Here is a 20,458-nt window from a genome sequence, read left to right on the forward strand (position 1 = left end):
CCAAGAACTAATGGGACATCATCAGTGCCTGTGGGGCAGTCAAAAGGTTTCCTGGAACACCTTTCAGGAGCTGTAGATGTTTCTCAAGAACCCAAGGATACTCAAAAAGAACTACTGGTCTCCTGAAATGTCTTCAAATACCCATGGGACATTTGTAAGGACTCCTGGTCCCCCCCTTGAGAACTCATCCAAAGACTTAAAGGGCACCTTCAAGGACCTCTAACTCAGTCATGGGCACCCTGGAGCTGCCTCAAGGCCCCTGGATCCCTATTAAAACCTCATAGACACCCTGAAGAACTTCTGGAGCTGCATGAGTACCTATCTGTCGCAGCTATTTCCTGATAAGAATCACTCCACTCTGAGTAATATTCCACAGTAGCCTTTATTTACACCATCATCCACATTGTTAATTAATAGCAGTAAGGTAAACATAATATCTTTTGACATTATTACATTGTCGTTCTGCTGTGGCCCAGCGGGTGGCGCTGTGAGTCCATCGGTGATGCCACAGCGTCTCCGTTCCCGCTCAGAGAGCACGTTTAGAGGACAGGAACCGAGAACCACGAAGTGAATAAACAAATTTATTTTCAAGGTTACAAGTGCATCCTCATACAAAACCCTTTTTATAAAATGAACTGTAGTGTGTTATTCTCTGCAGCGCCCCCTGTGGTAGCACCCGGTAAAAACATTCCTAAAGGACCACTGACGACTTAATCAGATCATCAATCAACAGCTTCTTCTTTTAATGAAGTTTCAACACCCGTTTGACAGTTTCTGTTCGTTACAGGTGGAGATTCCTGTTCCTCATTCAGCCTGTCTACCTGAGCACCAGGTAGACTTTCCTCTAAATCAGATTTCTGTCTTTTTATTGGACCAGACCACACCTGGACGACCTCTGCTCTCAAAAATACTGAGCTGATACTTCTGTTGTGTGAAGGTGAAAATACTGCTGCTCATGGAGACATTTAAAGGACCGAACAGGTTCGTTAACTTTTCTTTACATCTTCAATGACTGTTTCCTCAGACCGAGTATCATTTAAAACTTTTTAAGACCAGAGTTTCTGCACAGATGCTTCTCACAAAACACTTTTTTCATTCAATAAAAGAAGCAAAATGTTAAATCTAAATACAAGCAGTTGGACAAGAACTTATTTGAGGGAAAATTCAAGAAGATTACAAATTTTTTATTTTTTTTATTTAGTTTTCTGTCTCAGTTTGTTTGGTGGTGTTTTCCAAAATAGACGACGAGTTAAACTAGGACTGCAACCAATTATTTTTCCATCAGGTGAATGATAATTTAGGCAGTGAAATGACAGCAAATTGTGACACATTTTCCAGGGCAATGTATAAAACATACAAACCCGAACTTTTTCAGTTTAAAGTAAAATAAAACAGAAAAGCAGCAGGAGCTGGAACCAGTGAATGTTTGTTTGTTCTGTCAGTAAACAATTTAATGAACTGACTCATGGTTTCAGTTTTATCTCAGCTTTAGCTCCACTCGCTGGCTTTTTCCTGAGCTTTCAACCACATCTCACAGCCACCTCCCTTCCTTCCAGGCAGTTTGCTTCACTTTGTGGAAAATCCTGTATTCTTAATAGTTTTATTTATCAGTCCTATTGCCTTTTTGTGGTGATGCAGTTACGAGAAAAGCCTGAAAACTCAACAGAAATATTTAAATTTTGAACAACCTTTTTTCCCCTAAAGTAGATTTATTCTTTGATTTCTAGGTTTAAACATCCAGCAACATATTTCAACGGCTGACTGGGACGTCTCAGAAGTCAAGAGGGCCCTTGAAGGCATCAAAGATGAGATGGTCACTGCTTAGACACACAGAGAGGTAAGTTCTGTCTAAAAATATGGTCAATTCAGTGTTAAATTGTCTAAATGCAGCAAAGAGAAACCAATCTGAAAAGCATTTGGTTTAAAAACTTGGTCAGCAGTTATGTGAAGTTTTTGCAGTTTCTATTTAACAGGGTCAAATATTTAAAACCCCTTTAAACTACACAAGGAGACCAGACTCAGACCCTCTTCAATGGCACAGAACTGACTTTCTCGTTATGATCCAACCTTTTTTAAGTGTTATTTCTTCCTATGCAGACAGCGGAGAAACGATCAAATGTGCCTCTGAGAGCTGAGGGTCAGATTCGCTGTTCTCATGTGAACACGGCCCATTAATTTAGACTCTGATTCATGCAGGCAGCTTCTTCCCAGTGACCAGAACAACACTAATCTCTGATAAATATCAAACACATCCAGTCAGTCGAGAGATTCGGGTCGGAGATGAAAGAGGGTGATGTAACCTCTTCAAACACCGACTGTGGCACGAACCACCCATCCTCCTCCCCCCTCCCCTCCCTTTCCATGAAGCATGAATCAATATCAAACTGCTGCTTTCTGGTCTTTTTTTATTAAATCTGAACAAAACGTTTCCGTCTGGTTTGGAAACGCCTGATGCAGCGTGACGGTTTACAGCAGGTTTCTCTCCCTCGGCTGTTCAGTGCTGGCGAAATCAAGTTGCATCATTTGGTGCAGAGCCTGCAGACAGGGATACTTCACTAACCCTTCACTGCAGATCACCGAGGCTTCTTTATTGCTTCATCTGTGGCCGGGAGTGAGCATCCAGCTAGCTGAGCGTGTCGGATAAAACTAAAACCGGCTGAAAAAAAAAGTTTGTTTAGTCACGGACAACAAGTGTCACACGACCTGCAGGTCATTTATCTGTTGTAATATTTCAGAAAACTTTTCCCAATGGATTTAAAGGGGTCACTGACCATACTGGTGTTTTGCTCTTTAGTCTTAAAGTTCAGTCTTTTCCAGGACTTTCAACCACATGTCAGAAATCTCTTCTTATTGCACCCCCCTTCAGTATTTAGGTCATTATTAGGGCCGATATGACAACAAGATTATGAGGTACAAAGCCTTGGGAAGAGCCAGTAAATGAACCTTAGCGTACAGATAGACCACCATGTCCAAAAATAAAAGTTTTGGAGGCAATTCATAAATTTAACTGATTTTCTTTTTCACTGAAAAATCCAAACTAGACTGAAACCTGACAGAAACATCTGGATTTTAGGTCCACATGTGAAAAACAGGTCATTTTGTGACTGAAAATAAGGATTTTGTGGAGGTTTAATGTCTGTGATTTGGACGTGTTAGGCATCATGCAGGAACAAATGTTTGAAATAATTAGTTCAGTATATCATGCAGCCGTATTTACAACAGCACAAAAACGTTATTTTCATCTGAAATGCCCGATAATTAACTGTCTGAGCTTTACTTTAGTGGTAAAGTTGTTGTGTTAATGTTGTTATTCTTCACCTGTTTTGCACCTGTGGGTCTAAAAACAGCCACATGCAGGAACTCTGTCTTAAAACCCACTCAGCCGGTGCATCGAGGAACAGGAATGATCAAATTCACATTAACTGTTTACTATTTATGCACCATGTCCATGTTTCCTTATTGTTTGTGTTCTGGCTTTGAGTTTTGGTGATATATTTCATTAATTCAAAGGTTTTTTGCATCAAGCATCAGATGTCGGAGCCTCCCTGAATGCACCACTAAGGAGGGTTACATCATAATAACACAGTTTCAGCAGTAACAGAAAAGGTGAGAACGTTTGCTTTTTCTCCGGCACAGCTCAAACTCTGATGACGTGGCTTTAAATCATCTCAATGTTTTTCCGTCAGCTGAGACGTTAATATTTGTAAATTCTAGGAGTAATCAGCTCTGGTTTATTTAATGAGTGTGTGGTTCAGTGTTTGAAACATGGGGCTGAAATGAGCAGAACCAGCAGTATTCTTATGTAAAAACGAGTCTTGGCAGTGAGTACATGCTGAGGCGTCAGTAACAACAGTTTTTTAATCTTCCGAGACCTTTTTTTATCCAAAAACTTTATCCAAAACTTTTCCAAACCTTTCCAAACCTGCACAGCAACATGTTGAGGCAACACGGACAGTCAACTCCGTCAGCTGTTTGAATTCCCCCTCAGTGCTTTAACTCCGAGCAGCTCAGTGTTTTATTTACAGGGATTTTGCCCCAAAACTTTTTTATTGCTGTTGCCGGCGATGTTGCTCATCTCTGCTGCCTCAAAATGTTGCCTGTGTGTTTTACTGTTAACATCAGATCGGTGCAGTTGTTTGGCGAATGCTCAAACAGAAGAAACAGCCACAGAATAAAGCACTGAAAAACACTGGGAGGTAAAACAGACTGTTCAGCTGCAGACTGTGGTAAAGTCTGAAAGCGAGTGTTCACAGAAATACACATCTGATAAGTTCTTACTCTGCTCCCTGTGGCATCTATCTCAGCTGAAACCAATACCATCTGCTCGACTAGATGTCACCACAGCATCCAGTCATGGTCAATTTAGTTTAGCAAGCTAACAAAACAAATAACAATGAAGTAACATGAACAATCAGTTTTAGTCTGGCTGGACGAAGGTCATTTTTTGCTGTAGAGATGCAGTCGTCAACTAACTGTCGTGATATTTGGTGCAGATGTGATGCACTAATCTCTTCACCTTTCCTCAAATTTTTAACTTGTCCAGTAATTGCTGAATATTTATAAAACTGACTCCCATCCTTTGTGGTTGTAGTTTAGTGCTAATTAGCTAATGTTAGCATGCTAACACATTAAGCTAAAGCTACAAACCACTAGAATCTCTGTACCATGACAACTTTGATGATTATTGCTCTTTTTTTTTTCTTTCGACCATGTTTGAAAACACAATGTAAGAGTGTAATTACTGAACTGATTTCATTTGGTAAAACGCAGAATGAAAACAATGGAAGTGAATGACCTTTGACCCTTTCTGGGGCCCGGACATCCGGTTAAGTGTGAAAATAAGTTGTCGCTCTTGGTTCTGTGAGCTGTTGCTTCAGTTTGGGCAGGTTCACCTGTTCATGACAAAGTCCTGTTATAACCACGGAGCTCAGTCAGTAACGAGAGAGAGAGACAGAAGGTTTGATAAATGATTCCCTCAAATTATTTAATCATCAACAGGAGAACTCTTGGATTTAATAAACTTTGAATTTATCTTTTACGTCCCCACAGATCCTGCACGTCAGCCAGTTCATAAAAATTCAGGGGGCAAATTAAGTCATTTTAATAATTCAGGAGAATCAATTAAGTCATTTTAATACACAAATGAGTAAACTGAAGGCGTGTTGAGTTCACTGAGTGAATGAATTAGTAATTTGAGGGAGTGATTGATCAGAAATCCGTCCTCCATCACCTGCTGAGCTCCATTAATGTTTTGTTTGTTTGTCAGATACCAATATGGTATAAAAAAGAACATTCATCTGGTTTGTATGAACTGTCAGGGTGGAGAGAGACGTCTGTCAGCTCTGATCTAAATCACTGACATTTACATCTGATCCCACAGACTCTTCTTCTTCTCTCTTTCCCAGAGGTGGTGGTTTACAAAAATCTCCATCTCCTGAACGTCCCGTCGACTCAAAGTCTCTGAAAACAAAGAAAACAAAGACCTCGCTGCTGCTTCCTTTCCTCCTTTTTTGGTCTCAGTTTTTTTCACAGAGAAGGTGAATAACCTTCTCCAGACTCGGGGGGACAAAGCAAAGAAAGGAATTACCCTCTGGGTGTTTCTTTAAATATGATTTTTGTTTGATTTCTCCTGTGCAGAGAAATGCCTTTGTTTAATTCTGAGTCCTGGAGAAATGTCTCGACGGTCCCAGATTCAGTTCACGTCAGGTCTGCAGCAGCAGTCCCACTCGCTGCTTTTGTGAATCTTTTGCAAATGAAATCTGGGCCCCGTGCCGAGGTGCAACAACTGGGGACATTAGATCAAAGCACTCGTAAGAAAACTGCATTAATCAGGGATTTTTCAGGCCACCTCGAGCCTTGGGGACTGCTTTTGAATCATTAACATCTTTCGCCCTGCTTTTGGAATGTTTCTCAGCTTCAGTTCTCATCTGAGCTGGTTTCTGTTCTGTGTCGTGAGGAGGGAAAGTCGCCACGAGCGGCCCCCCGACCACCCCGAGGAATGAGTCAGAGTCTCCTCAGAGTGTCTGTGTGCTCGGCTCTGTTTGGGGCCCAGCTCTGCGGGCGAGGCGGCTACAATGCAGCGGTCGTGACTCTCAGCAGCAGGAAAATAACCACAACTGAAGGGTCGGAATGACGAGTGATGGGGACAAAAAGCTCTGAAGTCTCTCTCGTGTCACTCCATCCCATCAATGTTCTCATTTTGTCATTTGTCACATGCCCTGCAGGCGTTTCAGGGTGTTTTACTCTGTGAGGAAGGCAGCAGCCATGTTGGAGTGACGCCACTTCCTCCTACAGTCTCAGTAGTTGTACTTCCCTGCCTCTGCTACCGGTGATGTCGCTGTGTTTGGCAGGAACAAGGGTTTTGGCGGGACTTGGGGTTTGAGCGATGCCGTCCTCCGGATGATGGCCGCCCTCTGCACATGTGGCCCTTCGCTGTAACTGTGCTGCCGTGTCAGGCAGGCGCTGGCAATTGATGGCCGCTGGCTCTCAGCGTTGGTACTGGTGTTTGCATCGACCCCCTCGTTCGCAGCGGGGGGGCCGTTGCTGCTGCTGTTGGTGTTCATCCGGGCTAGAAAGTGTGCGTGCTGCGCCCCCCGCTGGTTGAAGCTGTGGTGGCGAGGCACAGCACCGCCGCCGCCGCTGCCCATCTTGATCAGGGAGTGGCGCTGGGAGTGGTGGCGCGTCACGGAGACACCGCTACCTCCGGGTCTCTCTGGGATCACCTGCTGCTGGAGCGGAGTGGAGGAGGAAGAAGAGGAGGAGGATGGGACGGAGGTGGAGGAGGTGGGGTTGTTGGAGGAGGAGGAGGAGGAAGAGGAGGAGGTGGTGAAAGAGGAGGCGGAGTTCTGAGCGGGTGTGTCCAGGCGTTTGGGGAGGCCATCCCTCGGCAGCGTGGAGGTGCTGTAGTACGGAGCTGATTCAGTCTCGGGGATCTGCTGCTGGTGATGGTGACCGCTGCCGCCGCCACCATTGTTGTTGTGGTGGTTGCTATGGTGATGGCTGTGGTTGTAGTGGTGGGTGCGCGTCTGGCCTTGGTGACTGTGGTGATGATGGTGGTGGTGATGGTGCCCGCCGGAAGAGGATGAGGACGGCCCGGGGAACAGGGAGGACGAGGAGGTGGAGGTGAGGACCTTGATGCCTCCAGTCCCTGACGCACTGACCTCGTGGATGTGTTTGAGTAGCTCGTCCAGCGCCGACACATCCACCACCGTCTGAGGCAGGGACTGCTGGGAGTGGTGATGATGGGGGACTCCTCCTCCTCCGCCTCCTGCTCCTCCGCCTCCTGCTCCTCCACCTGCTGCTGCTGCTCGCTCGTCATTCGAGATCTTCCTCTCCTCTGGTAGGTGCAACGAAGTTGAAGAAGCGCCTGCTCCGTGTGCTGCCCCGTTGCTCAGACTGCTGCCATGGTGATGAGAGTAGGGAAACACCTGCTGGGTCAAAGAGTTCCCGACGACAGCCATGAAACCCAGACTGGATCCAGAGCAGCTGGGCCCAGGCTTGGGGTTGTCCTTGGCGTTGTTGCAGTTCTGGTTCTTCTCATACTGATGGTGCCGCAGGGCCTTCATGTTCTTGATGGGGAGCTCGGGGGTGGAGTCGGGCGTGGGCAGGCCGGACAGCTCTCCATCAGCCTGTGACAGGGACTAAACAGAGATTAGACCCGGGGTTTCAAACATGTTGATGTCAGTTTAAAGACTCAATTAGTGCCAGCACACCTGATTCATTTTTATATCAAACGTGTGGATTGTTCCAGGTAATTGACTGAGAAAGCCATTTTCTAAGAAATCAACAGGTGGAAATCTGTGCTGTCTTACTATGTTGTCGTCAAAAGTACAGATTCAGGGGAAACAGAATTTCATTAAGAAAAACACAAAAACCTCTGCTGTGCTCAGGTCCAGAGAACGAGCAGAGACATAATCAGCTGAATTATATGTAGAAGTCCTGGACTCCAGATTTATCTCTCAGACAAAAATCCAAGAAGCACTATTTAAAATGATCCAGTTTTTTGAGACCAGACTGCACACCGTGACCAGCTGTCCTACCTGGGAGAGGCTGAGGTCAGGGTCTCCCAGTGGCAGGCCCTGATGACCGGGGGTGTGGAGGTGAGGTGAGGCCCGGCCGTTGGGGATGAAGGAGCTGTACATCTTTGGAGTGGACACGTCCAGTTTGTCCTCCTGTGGGACGACAGAACAAAAAGAAGAGGAGGAATCAGAGCACTGATAATAAATTCAGGGTGGAGGAGAGAGAGTAACTGATACTGATGCGGAACAAAGAGGATCTGTCGTTTGACCTGAGCCAAGATGGAAAACCTCTTCACTGGTTTTCAGTTATTGTGTCTCACAGTGTAATGAGGGATTTTAGCGGAAAGGTCGGAGGTCAGCAGGAAGCTCAGAGACTGCTTCTTGCTCAAGGACACTTTGGAGGAGGATGGAGTTCATCATGAAACAGTGCATTATAATGACTGAATAAAAGACTGAAGTAAAGCTATTAACTTATTATCCCCATCACCCCCCAGATGAGGAGGGAGGAGGTGAGGATGCATATTAACACTGCTGCTCAGAATTCAGTGGATCACTTGCTGCTCGTTCTCAGAGTACAGCCGAGATTATGTCTTTATTTTCTTTCAGTGCAGCAGCTACAGTTTCTGCTAAAGTCCAGGTTTCCTTCATGATTAGCACTGGAACGAGATCTCGTGATATTAAAACGTGACGATATTTCTCGTCAGGTGAAAAGCTTGTGAGACCGTATCCAGTTGCAACTAGCGTGAATGACGAAATTGCGCACGTTTACCAACGGTTAAATTTGAGCGGGTGTTTGTATTAAAACGTCAATGATTGAGGTGTTTTTCAGGTGTTTTGAATGTGTTCTCCAAAAGAGCAACTATAAAGCTTTTCTACAATCATACATGTTTGTCTGACATCAATGCGTAGGTGACGTCACTTCTGAGTTCTGACCTCCGACATAAATGGAACGTACCATTAGCACTGAGGGAACTTTGGTCAGTCTCTGTTTGCACAGTGTTGAGTCCTTTGGTTACATTTTATGGCTTTAGGTCAAGTAGCAGACTCTTTCCTGTCATATATTTCATCATTGAAGTTTTCTTAAAATCTCGTCTCGTTCTTGTGAGCCCGAATCACCCCTAATTATTATTTTACCCCGTCACTCACCTTGGGCTGTCCGTCCAGCAGCCCGTTGAGCTTGGCGAGGGATCGCAGCGACAGAGCGTGGGGCAGCGACGCCTCAGGGTCTTTCCCCAGCCGCCTCGCCCGGTGGGCGGCACTGCGGCTGCAGTAGCACGACACCAGGAAGCCAGACAAGATGGCACCCAGGAAGAAAGCCACCAGCACACAGGCGATCAGCAGGGTGTAGTGGACGTTAGCGCCGGCTCGCTGGTCCATCTCCGGGAGACGACGGACACCTGGAAAACACAGGAGGCAAGTGAGGGGGAGGGTTATTTCATCTCTCTAAAGGGCAGATGTCATGTGATCACATTAATGTGATGAAATTTACTGAAGGCCGTCATGATCCCAACAGGAGGAAACATTGATTTTAATGATAGATGGTGCTGTGGTGAAGCAGTGCTACAACAACGCTGAACAGAAAGCTACAGCCATGTTTAGCTGGATGAGCATAAAGGAGGGAAGAGGAGAGAGTGGAGGAGGAAGGAAGGAAGGAGGAGAAACACAGGGGGGAGAGGTGAGAGGAAGGTTGAGCGGGAGGAAGAAAGAAAGGGAGAGACAGAGACGAGGATTGGACTTAATGAGGAGGTGGTGGTGCACAGGTGAGAAAACAGGATGACGGAGGAGAAAGGACGATGGAGGGACGGGAGGAGACAGAGGAGAAGAAAGGAAGAAGGAGAAACTATGATTGGATTTGAGAGAGAGAGGAGGAGGGGGAGGTGGGGTGGAGGGGGGTGACAAAAGGATGGACGGATGAGAACAGGAGGAGGAGGAGGAGAGAGGAGATGAAAGAGAGTTTATTGTTTGGCAGCGTTCACCTCATCAGGTCCAGAAACAACATCAAAGCCTCTCAGATACAATGAGTCACCAGTGTGTCCAACAGCAGCTCGACAACACACACACACACACACACACACACACACAGAGCGCAGGATTGATGGGCAGATCAATACTGCAGTAATCAATACTTTGATACATAAACGCTGCTCGTGTGCATCCAGATTTTAGCCCAGAGAACCCAGAGCCTAGATAGTTTTACTGTGGAGGCCATGTTCTCAGATATAAAAAACTGGAAGGTATAGGAACCAGGAAGTCAGTTAGCATGTTAGCATGTTAGCACTTCCTGTTATCAGTGTGTTTCTGGTTAAATGTCTGAAATAAGGTCTGTGGTTTTAACACAAGCTCAAGACATTTTCAGGTTTTATGTCTCTGACATAAAATGGGTCAGTAAATCCCCCACTCCTGATGTTTGAAGCTTTTACGTGTCTTAAAAAAGGCGGTTGCTAACGAGTGTCTAAATGACACTACAGAGGTTGTCGGGGATGTTATGGTGCGTTCCAGTTGTACTCAAAAGTCGGAATTTCCGAGTTCTTAGCCAGAAGTTTCAACTGAACGCCCCCTGAAGTTGGATTTCCAATTTCCAAGTTGGAGCAACTCCACCAACCCTGACATAAGAATTCAAAATGGCTGCTACTCACATCAATAGTATGTGAACACTTGCTCCGCTGTTTGTATGAGCAAAATACAGCATAGAGTGTTGCTACCAACCGGTGTTGCTAACAGTGGCTAAGATACGTTTGAATCAGTTCTCATCACTTTAATGTCATCATTTAAGTGTTGACATTAAAATATAATAGCAACTGAGGTGTTCTTCAGGTCGGGCAGATTTGTTTTGATTGTTAAAAAAGCAACTAGAGGAACAATTCAATCTAAAACCCCCCAAAAAAATCCCATTGGCTTTTTGTGGAGGGAATCAGGCTGATGAACGTCAAGGCTGGACTACAGAAACATATTATCACTGCAGGACTCTATTTTTCTGTTCATTCTTTACAGATGTTCACAACATCTTGTGGCCGTTTGAGGAACTGCAGCTCTTCAACTCCAGTTTATTTTCCTTCTGCATTTGCATCTTTTGTTTGCTGGCGTCACAGTTGTGTGTTTTCCTGACGGGGCCTGAAGGCTGCAGTCAGAGCTGAGTCATCTCTGCAGTTCGTCCGTGTGATTAAACACTTTAAGAGACGAGTGCCGTGACTTTCAGGTCACTGTTGTTTGTGTTAACCTCTGTTTTATCCCTGAGGCTTGATTGAGCACCACTGGAGCGTTTTTCATTACCCCCACACTGCTTCACATTCACGGCGACGCGCTCTCACCTGGCAGCCACTGAAGACCTCAGACTGACAGGTTGATTTACCTGCTGACACTCACAGAGCATTTTACACATTGCACAATATGCCGTGAATGGTTTCAGACTGCTGACAGGTCAAGGGAAACGATTCCTGAGATCCCAGGAAGAGTTTTTCATTCAGGTACAGCAGAAGCTGCTGTTAACCCCGGCCCTAGAGTAACTGACTGCCAGCCTCTGTGTTTCCTGTGAACATGAAAGACGCTTTTAACCTTTTTAGCTTCTAGTTTTCTTTTTGCTGTTGTTTCTCTGACAACGTCAGATCCAATATCTTTAATCTGATTAAAATAAAACGTTAAAGCACACTAAGAGCTAAAGAAAGTGTTTTAAAATGAGGCTTAAAACTGGACAAAAAGTCAGTTTTGATGCTTCGAACCACAACACTGGTGCATGAGTAAAGGGATATGATGCCATTGATTTGACGCCGTTGAGTTTTTGATGCTCACGGATGAATATTTGGTTTAAAGCATCACTGTAAGGACCTTGGAGCTCCCTGATATTATTTTATAGTTTCTGTCCAATTGCTCAGAAGGAGCAGCATGTCCCTGAAATCCTGATCAAAGGGCCAAAAATACCCCCAGAAACAAAAAGCTAATTTCATGCCCCGTGCTGTTGGCTGTCCGGGGGTTTTATTCCCCGCTCGCTGCCGGTCCGGGACTCGAACTGGCAACCGTCTCTAACCTCAAAGCCAGCGTTGCCTCGAGGCCTCTGAGGCTTCGCTTTGATACAAGACACCACGGAACAAATTTGCCTTTTATGCAAAATACTGTTGAAATAGAGGAAGCAGTCATTACACGTCCAGTCAGGATTAACACACACACACACACACACACACATCCCCCTGTGTTTAACAGACAATTTCATGTTCGTTATTTCCACTCTTTCATCTCCGTCCTTCACTCTGACAGTTATAAATAGGATGATGGAGACATGCAGAGAAAAATATTATGCTAATTACAGCTCGACATGGAAATGTTTCATTCTCTCTCTCTCTCTTCCTGTTTGTTTCCTTCTCTCCTCCGTCAGTCTGAATTGTAGAAGTTTCTGGGATGGAGGCTGAAATCTTCTTCTCTGTCTGTGTCTCTGTTTTCTGTTTCCTGTCAGTCTAAAACTCACAATGTTTTAAACTCTCTCTCTTTTCCTTTTCCTTCAGCGCTCTCTCTCTCTCTCAACCTTTATCTTCTTCCTCTTTTATCTGTCTGCCTTTCATTTCTTTGTACTTCTCTCCATCTCCCTCGTCTTTCGTTCAAGCCCTTTATTGTCCTCCTCTTCTCTCTCTCTCTCTCTCTCTCTCTCTTCTTTCTTTGATTCAACTGAATTCAGCACTTCTTCCTGTCTGGGGAAATCTAATTAAATCAAACAGCTGAACCATTAGGATTCAGTAACATCATATTGATTGATTTCCAAACTAATGGACGACATTATAAATCGACTCTGTGACTGGTTAATGAATTAAAGCTGCAGCTGGGAGGATGCCACTGATCCAACACATCTGCCATTTTGTTTTCATAGGTTTTGTGTTGATTACAGCCCTGAAACGAAAGAGTGAAACATCATCTAATGATGAAGGTCATGTGATGTCTATTGAAAGCTCCAGAAGCTCCAGAACAGACCTCGAGGTGAGACTCATTTTCAAGTTCAAGAATCGACTCTGACAATGTTTTGGGGTTTAAATGATTGATAGGGACAAAAACTCCTGGTTAAATCCCTGTTTTTCTTAATGGAGTCTGGTAGAGATATATAGAGATGTTTCTGGTTGAACTAAAAGGATCTTCCTCTTTAATAAAAAGCTCTGTCTCTGCAGGAATCCTGTCATAAGGTTGTCAGACATAATAACAATCTGAGTCTGTCGGTGGAAAAACAACTTAATGTACATTGATGTGGACCATTGTCCATTGGATCACACTGCAGCAGCTGTTGGTTCTTGATCAATACTGCACTGACTCCAAATGTTCTTGTCTCTATCGATCATTCACACCCAAAAAACCTGTAAAATAAAGTCCGGGTTTAAAAATATCTGAGTTATCTCGTCATGATGCACAGTCAGCGTACCTGTTACTCTCAGCATTTGATTGGACGCACCAGAGGATGCAGAGCCCGCCTTCCCCAACCCAGGTGGAGAGCAGGACACGGGTCGGACTCACCTGGGCTCAGGTAGGCCTGGATGCTTTCAGATATTGTGGCTGTATTTCTGAATGTAAAATGAATGATCATTGTGTAAAATACGCTTCAGCTTTCACTTGTAGCACGAGTGAGTCGAGCTGTTTGGTGCCTGTGTGGACGGCTGGACCGATTCAAACAGAAGCTGTTTGTTCTGTCAGACGAGCGTGAGACAGACGACTGGAAAACATGGCTGAAACACCTCCTGTTCATTAATCCCCCTACATGCAACAACAAATCATTTCTCCAGACCTACATGTGCCAAACAGTCTAAAACATCACGTCAAGTAAACACAACCTCCGGTCCTTTTAGACGTTTGAACCGGTGACAGATGCTGAGAGAGTCTGAGATGAAAACAACTCGTCCTCCTCCACCCTCTCTCTCTCTGTTGTCACTCATACATCTTTCTGTTTTACTGCACAGGACGTAGCAGAGTATATACAGTATAATTCATACATGATCAAACCCTGACACAGACCTTCTCTGAGTGAACTGTGGCTTTAAGGCCGAGGCAGACGCTCCAAACACTGAAGTCAAGCTCCAGAAACTTCGACCCTATTAGCATGCTCTCGCTCTCTCTCTCTCTCTCTCTCTCTCTCCCTCCCTCCTGCTCTCCGCTGCTCTCTCGCCCACTCGTTCTCCACAAGATCCATTGGTATTCACATGAAACCAGACACCAGTGACAGAGTCTGTATGAGCAGCGAGAGGGAGCGGCGAGGCGGGCGAGAGAGAAAAGAAATGACAGTGAGATGGAGAGAGAGAGGAATGACAGACATGGATTAAGGGAGAGAGAGAGAGAGAAATGTTAGAAATGAAAATGAAAGAGTGTGTGTGTGTGTGTGTTAAGAAAAAGGAGAGACCATGTCAAGTTTGACTTTTTCGCTGCACCACTGAAAATGCTGGTAACACACACTACCCCCCCCTCACTTTAAAGGTCAGACAACACACACCTGACACACACTGCAGCCATGTGCAGGTGTGTGTGTGTGTGTGTGAAGAGAATAAGAATGAAGGTGTTTCTCTGCAGCAGGTGAACCAACAGGCTGGAAATCGCTGCTCGCTCTTCACCTCCTCACCACGCTGTCGCTTTTTATATTTTTACTCCGTCTCCAGGTGCTTCCTCACCTGTGTGTGTGTCTGTACACTCCACCTCCCAGACACCATCTGTCAATCAAATGGCGTAGGCGGGATTGTGAAGTCTTCCTCCTCCGAGTTTTGGAGTTTCTGAAAACAGCGTTCTCTTCTCAGCTGACGTGTTTTGTCGACACCAATTATTTCAGGGAGTAAACTGAGAATCACGAGAGTCGTAATCAACACATCTGAACAAAAACGATCCGATCAAAGACAAAAACATGCCTCTCCCCTTTTACCTACAGAACTGACGCACACCACATCCCAAAGGTGCAGATCTGTTGGACTGAGATCTGGTGACTGGTTGTTTGAGTTCAGTGAACTCATCGTCATGTTCAAGAAACCAGCCTGAACCATTGATACAAGGCAGGATGGATCCATGCCTTCATGTTGATTACACCAAACTCTGACCCTACCATCTGAAAGTGGCAGCAGAAATCCAGACTCATTAGATCAGACCTTTTTCTTTCTTCTATTGTCCAGTGTGAGTCTGTGTGAACTGTGGCCTCAGTTTCCTGTTCTGGTCCTCTGCTGCTGCAGACCATCTGCTTCAAGGTTCGACAAGTGGTTATCTGAGTAACTGTAGCCCTGCTATCTGCTCGAATCAGCAGTTTCTGAAATCCTAAATGCATTGAGTTGCTGCCACGTGATCGATAGATATTCACATTAACGAGCAGCTGAACAGGTGTACCTGATAAAGTGGCCGGTGAGCTTATGTTACTGTCACCGCTACATTCTCTTGCCCAAGGACGCCTCAGCACAGCAGATGCTCGGTGCCAGTCAGGTTTATTTATCTCCAAGGTTTTACATCAAACATGTCTGTTAAGAATGTTAAGAATCCTCATTAAGAAGAAAAGGAAAGGAGGAAACCTTGAGAAGGACACCTGATCTCAGACAGAGCTCCTCCTACAGGTGACGGTCAGGTGTGTAATTACTGCAGGAAAACAGATGTCTGAACCACAGTCCTCACACCAAAGGACAAAGACGAAAGTTCTCTGTTGATTCGAGGAGTTTCAGGCTGTTTGAAAGTCAGGCTCTCTGCAGCAGTCAGTCTGACTGGGAACTCATCATGTTCCCACCGGAAGAAGGTTTGTGTGTTACGCCAGTTAGTGCGATTAAGCTCCACATTAAGCCCTGATGTGGTGGTAATGATGATGATGATGATAATGTTGATGTGAAGGGAGGCTCCACTAAACGCTCCCTCAGTGGCGTTAATGGACTGTTCACTCGACCTTTTAATGGCTGTTTTCTTGCTGTTGTTATCGGTGTGTTTGTATATTAATAAAAGTGTTTATTCTCTCATCTTACAGCAAACTGGGTCAGATTCAGCTTCAGCAGCAGGTAAGTGAAGCTGTTTGCACACTTCCTTTTCTGAGACCCAGACGTTTTTCTAACACAAACTGACAGATGGAGGCAGTGGTATTCCAGCAGCTCCTGTGTTCTGTTCAGTAAAATTCCTGTTTTTGTCAATGGAGTCTGGTGGTGATATGTAGTGCTGTTTCTGATTAAACAAAACAGATATTGCTCTCGTCCTGACATTATGGTGTGTTCAAATTGTACTCAGAAGTCAGAAGCTAGTTCTGTATTCTCAGTGTGGACGTCATGGTAGAAGTGAGGATGTTGACAGAGAAACAGAAAGTGGATGAGTGGAAATCTCAGACTCATGACCAGTAAGTAATGCTGTGTTCCAGTTGTACTCAGAGTTTCAACTGGAACGCCCCCTGAAGTCGAATTTCCAACTCAGAAAGTCGGAGCAACTCCACCAACCCCGACATAAGAATTCAAGATGGCTGCTAGCAGTTTGTTTCACATTAAGTCAGTTTTGTGTTTCAGTAACAGAATCAAAATGTTTTTACTCAGTGAAATATTTTCTGCTTCTCCTCAGGTGTTCTTCAGGTGGAGCAGATTTGGTCTGATTCTCCGACAGAGCAACAACAACAAAGACTTTTCGGTGAGCATCCATGTTTTTATCATTTCTCAGCATCACCTCAGTTCTGACTTCTGATGTAAGTGGACACAACATTCATATGGATGTTACTTTGACACGTACCACCCACCTGAACATTGCTTTAGACCAAACACACCCCCGCTGGCAGCAACACTCCCCAATGGCAGGGGCCTCCCCCAGCAGGAAGACAAACCCACTACACGACCAAGCCTGCTCACAAATGTCTGGAGGAACACAACAAAGAGCCTAGGGTGTTGACCTGGCCTCCAAACTCCCAAAATCCCCAATCTGATCCAGTATCTCCACCCTGCAACCCCCAGGACCCAAAGGATCCTCTGCCAATGTCCCGGTAATACTAATACTGTTAATATATGATTAAGATTTCTGAGGTATTATGGTGATCATAATGAATATGGTTGTGGTGTTAACGCCTCCTCGTCTCTGCTTGTGTGTTTGTGTGTAATCCTCTATACGCCTGTAGCAGACTTTTACTTTAGGTTTAAAAGCCACCATTTAGTCAGATGCACATAATGGGAGCTGAGGGAAAAAGCATTAAACACACTCTGAGCTGGAAATTCACTTAACTTCATAGTGGTTTTGTTCTGTTGGTTCAGAGAGAAAGAGAGTTTAAGGATGAGTAAAATGTTCTCTTTGGGCTTTAAAGAAAAAAAAACACAACAACTGTTGCTGTGGGAAACAGAACAAGAGCTTTTTATTACTAATGGTGATAATGTGAACTGTTTAACTGCAACATTTTCTGTACAGTCGCCAAGACGCTACATTTAATGCAGCTTTATATTTAGTTTTGTTTGTTTAATGTGTGACCACAGAGAAAGGTTAAAACTACAGTTTGTGGGTTCCAGGGGGGTCAAAAGCTGGGACTACTTGTTGTTGAACAACAGTGTATCCCTCCGCTCAGTAACCTCTGTGCAGCTTACATCTCCAGAACAGAAATCTGAATAATGGATAAATCCACGTTCAAAATTCTGGTTTCATTTTGTTGATATATTAGAGTCAAAGACAGAATTTTAGATCTCTCTTTTCACCACATAATATAAATCAGAAAATACAAAAATATTCTATAAATCAATACATGAACAAACCCCTCTGTAAAAAACATTCAGAATATGGACAGGAATTATCTGGAATGTTTGGTGAATGTCAGAGCTGCTTTCAGCCTCAGTGTGAGAAACAACTCAGCCTTTAAAGATATGTGTTATCTCATACATTCTTATTGGAAACCACTGTTTTTGAAACAGTGTATTATATTTCTAGTGTTCTGTTAGACGTGAAGTTTGGAAGATTGTTCCCACTTTATATCCAGATATTTTTCCCATAATGCTTCCGCTGAGGTAGATGCCTTAATATATTTTCATTTTTCAGACTTTTATGAGCAAAACAGTTTATGGCAGTACTGGATTTTTTTATTTGTGGCATCAGTGTGTAAAGTGCCAGGTCAGGAATTAGAACCATAAAGAAGCATTACCAGGTGAAGTTTTGGGAACTGTGACAGGATTTTGTCCATATTGTCTAATTTTTACAGCTGTTGTTTGGTTAATACGTCATGGTTACGTGATAAAGAGCGACTTACATTTAAATTGTCCTCGTTAAGCTGTTTTTATTAATGTCACTATTTGTATAGTTAGCATTTTGGAGTTAGAGGTACTTAATACACTTATATTCTAAGTTACAAAAAAGAATATAATTAAACTGTCATGTAATTTTGATTTAAAACTAATTAGAGTTTTTAATTTTAGGGAAGTTTGAACATCTTTGTTTTGACCTACACAGTATGAGGCAGGGGGTCTCAGTGTTCAGCTGCAGCTACGACTCCCCTGATCAGATAAATCAAATCAGCACGTTCTGTATTTCTGTCATCAGCATTTCACTTTGTTTTGCTCATGGTGGATCTGCTGGGTCTCTCAGTAAGATAAAGAGTATGGTCTAGACCTGCTCTATATGTACAGTGCCTCGAGATAATTTCCGTTGTGAACTGGTGCTATATAAATAAAATTGACTTGACTTTAGACGTGTGTCACAGTAAAATAGAGTCTGTTATTACTGCAGTGATAGCAGGAGAGTTTTCCACCTGCCTCTGATTGACTCTGAGAAAGTTTGATTATTTTTAGATGTTGGCGTCAGAGAGAAGCAAAGATACAAAAGCTTCTTCACTCTTTCTGCTTCTGTTGAAATGGCAATCTATTTCCATTTTTTTCTGCTTCTTTTGATCCATTCTTTGTTGTTGAGCATTCAGCTCAAGACACCACAGAACAAGACTGTTTCTTGTTGGATTGGCATCAGATCAGATGGCTTTGTTAGAACGGACAAACAGTTTCTCCCTGTCTCCATCTCTGACTCAGTGTTCACTACACAGCCATGTTTACCGAGGTCTGTTAACTCACCCTCCTCTCTGTCCTGGATTAAGGCCTGTGATGTCTTATTGTATGTCTCTGTGTGATTTCAGTCTTGTCCAGTAGCTGTTGCTTCCAAACCATTTAAATTCAGCAACAGATTCGTTCACTCACACACATAATCTGTATGTAGAGGTAACTACCTTCTCTCTCTCTCTCGTACACACCCCCCCACACACACACAAACACACAAAGACAGACACACACAGGTATCTGATAGGGTGAAACGCCTCCGACTGTGTGCTTCCTTGTTGTTGATTGATTCCCACTGAGCTCCATATTGTGTTTTTATCGACCGGGTCAATCAATGTGGGCGTCTCGCTGCGTGTGTGTGTGTGTGTGTGTGTGTGTCTTTGTGTGTGGCAGAGGCGATGCAGACTCTTGATTGGCTGAGTTCAATCAAGACTGATGAGGTGAGGTCAGTAAAGAGACGGCAGAGAAAATGTTCTTACACGCACACACACACATAGGTGAACCTGATGACTGCCATCACCGTTACAGCACCAGTATGACCAGTATTACCAGCACTGGTGTGGTGTTGGTTGGTGCTGATTTCTGTAGCAGTTGGGTTACGCCTTCCTCAAAACCCTGACATGTAAACTGTCCGGATGCTGCACTGCCCTCTTAGTGTAGTTCCACCTTTCACTTCACATCAAGTGACGTCTAGAAAAGCAATGTTTGGACCTTTTCCAGAACCACTCACTCAAAAGACGTCAAAGTCGACACCGCACCTCCCTTTGTCTTCAGCAACACACCCGCCAAGATTGACTTTGATTGGATGAGCAGACCTATGAACTACTGATAATACTAATCAACTACTGACAGAGCCTTAATAATACTAGTAAAACTTGTAAACCAGCAGTAAAACCCATAAACCATAGCTAGAATCTATGGGTACCTCCTGGTAGAATTTTTACACTACTGGTAGAACATGTAAACTAGTCTTTGTAAACTTGTAGAACTTGTAACCCACAGGCAGAACCAATAAACTACCAGTAGAACTTATGTACATCCCTATTATCTCGCTAGAACTCTGTTCTCCCAGAATGCAGTTCACTGGTTCTGGTTCTAGAGGCAGAACCTTCAGCTATCGGGCTCCTCTACTGTGGAACCTTTTTCCAGTTTGGGTCCAGGCAGAAACACCCTCTGCACTTTTAAGAGTGGATTTAAAACTTTCCTCTTTGATAAAGTTTATAGCCAGAGTTGGATCAGACATGAACCATCCCTTTGTCATTTTGCTATAGGCCTAGACTGCCGGGGGATTTCCCATGATGCACTGACCTTATCTCTCCTTCTCTATCTGTCCATATCCCATAAATACATGTCACTAACCTGACATCTTCTCTCTCCTGTAGGATTGTGCTCTCTACAGGTATTTCTACCTCTGGAGCTGTAAAATCTGGATCTGTGATCACAAGCCTTCTGCTGCCACCAAGATCCTGCTCACTC

At 44.2% G+C, this 20,458-nt stretch overlaps 1 protein-coding gene across 1 annotated transcript in view; it reads right to left on the reverse strand.

Moving 5' to 3' along the window:
- Window positions 1-363: 363 nt before the first annotated feature.
- Window positions 364-20,458, reverse strand: part of LOC108873897 (semaphorin-6D) — a 146,085-nt gene continuing 125,990 nt past the window's right edge. Inside the window, 3 exon segments of the mRNA XM_051069284.1 lie at window positions 364-7,628; window positions 8,040-8,171; window positions 9,165-9,415. Of these exon segments, the coding sequence (XP_050925241.1) occupies window positions 6,297-7,628; window positions 8,040-8,171; window positions 9,165-9,415 (1,715 nt within the window). The 3' untranslated portion in view covers window positions 364-6,296.

Source organism: Lates calcarifer, linkage group LG3 (genome assembly GCF_001640805.2).
Source record: "Lates calcarifer isolate ASB-BC8 linkage group LG3, TLL_Latcal_v3, whole genome shotgun sequence".
NCBI classification, from domain to species: domain Eukaryota; kingdom Metazoa; phylum Chordata; class Actinopteri; family Centropomidae; genus Lates; species Lates calcarifer.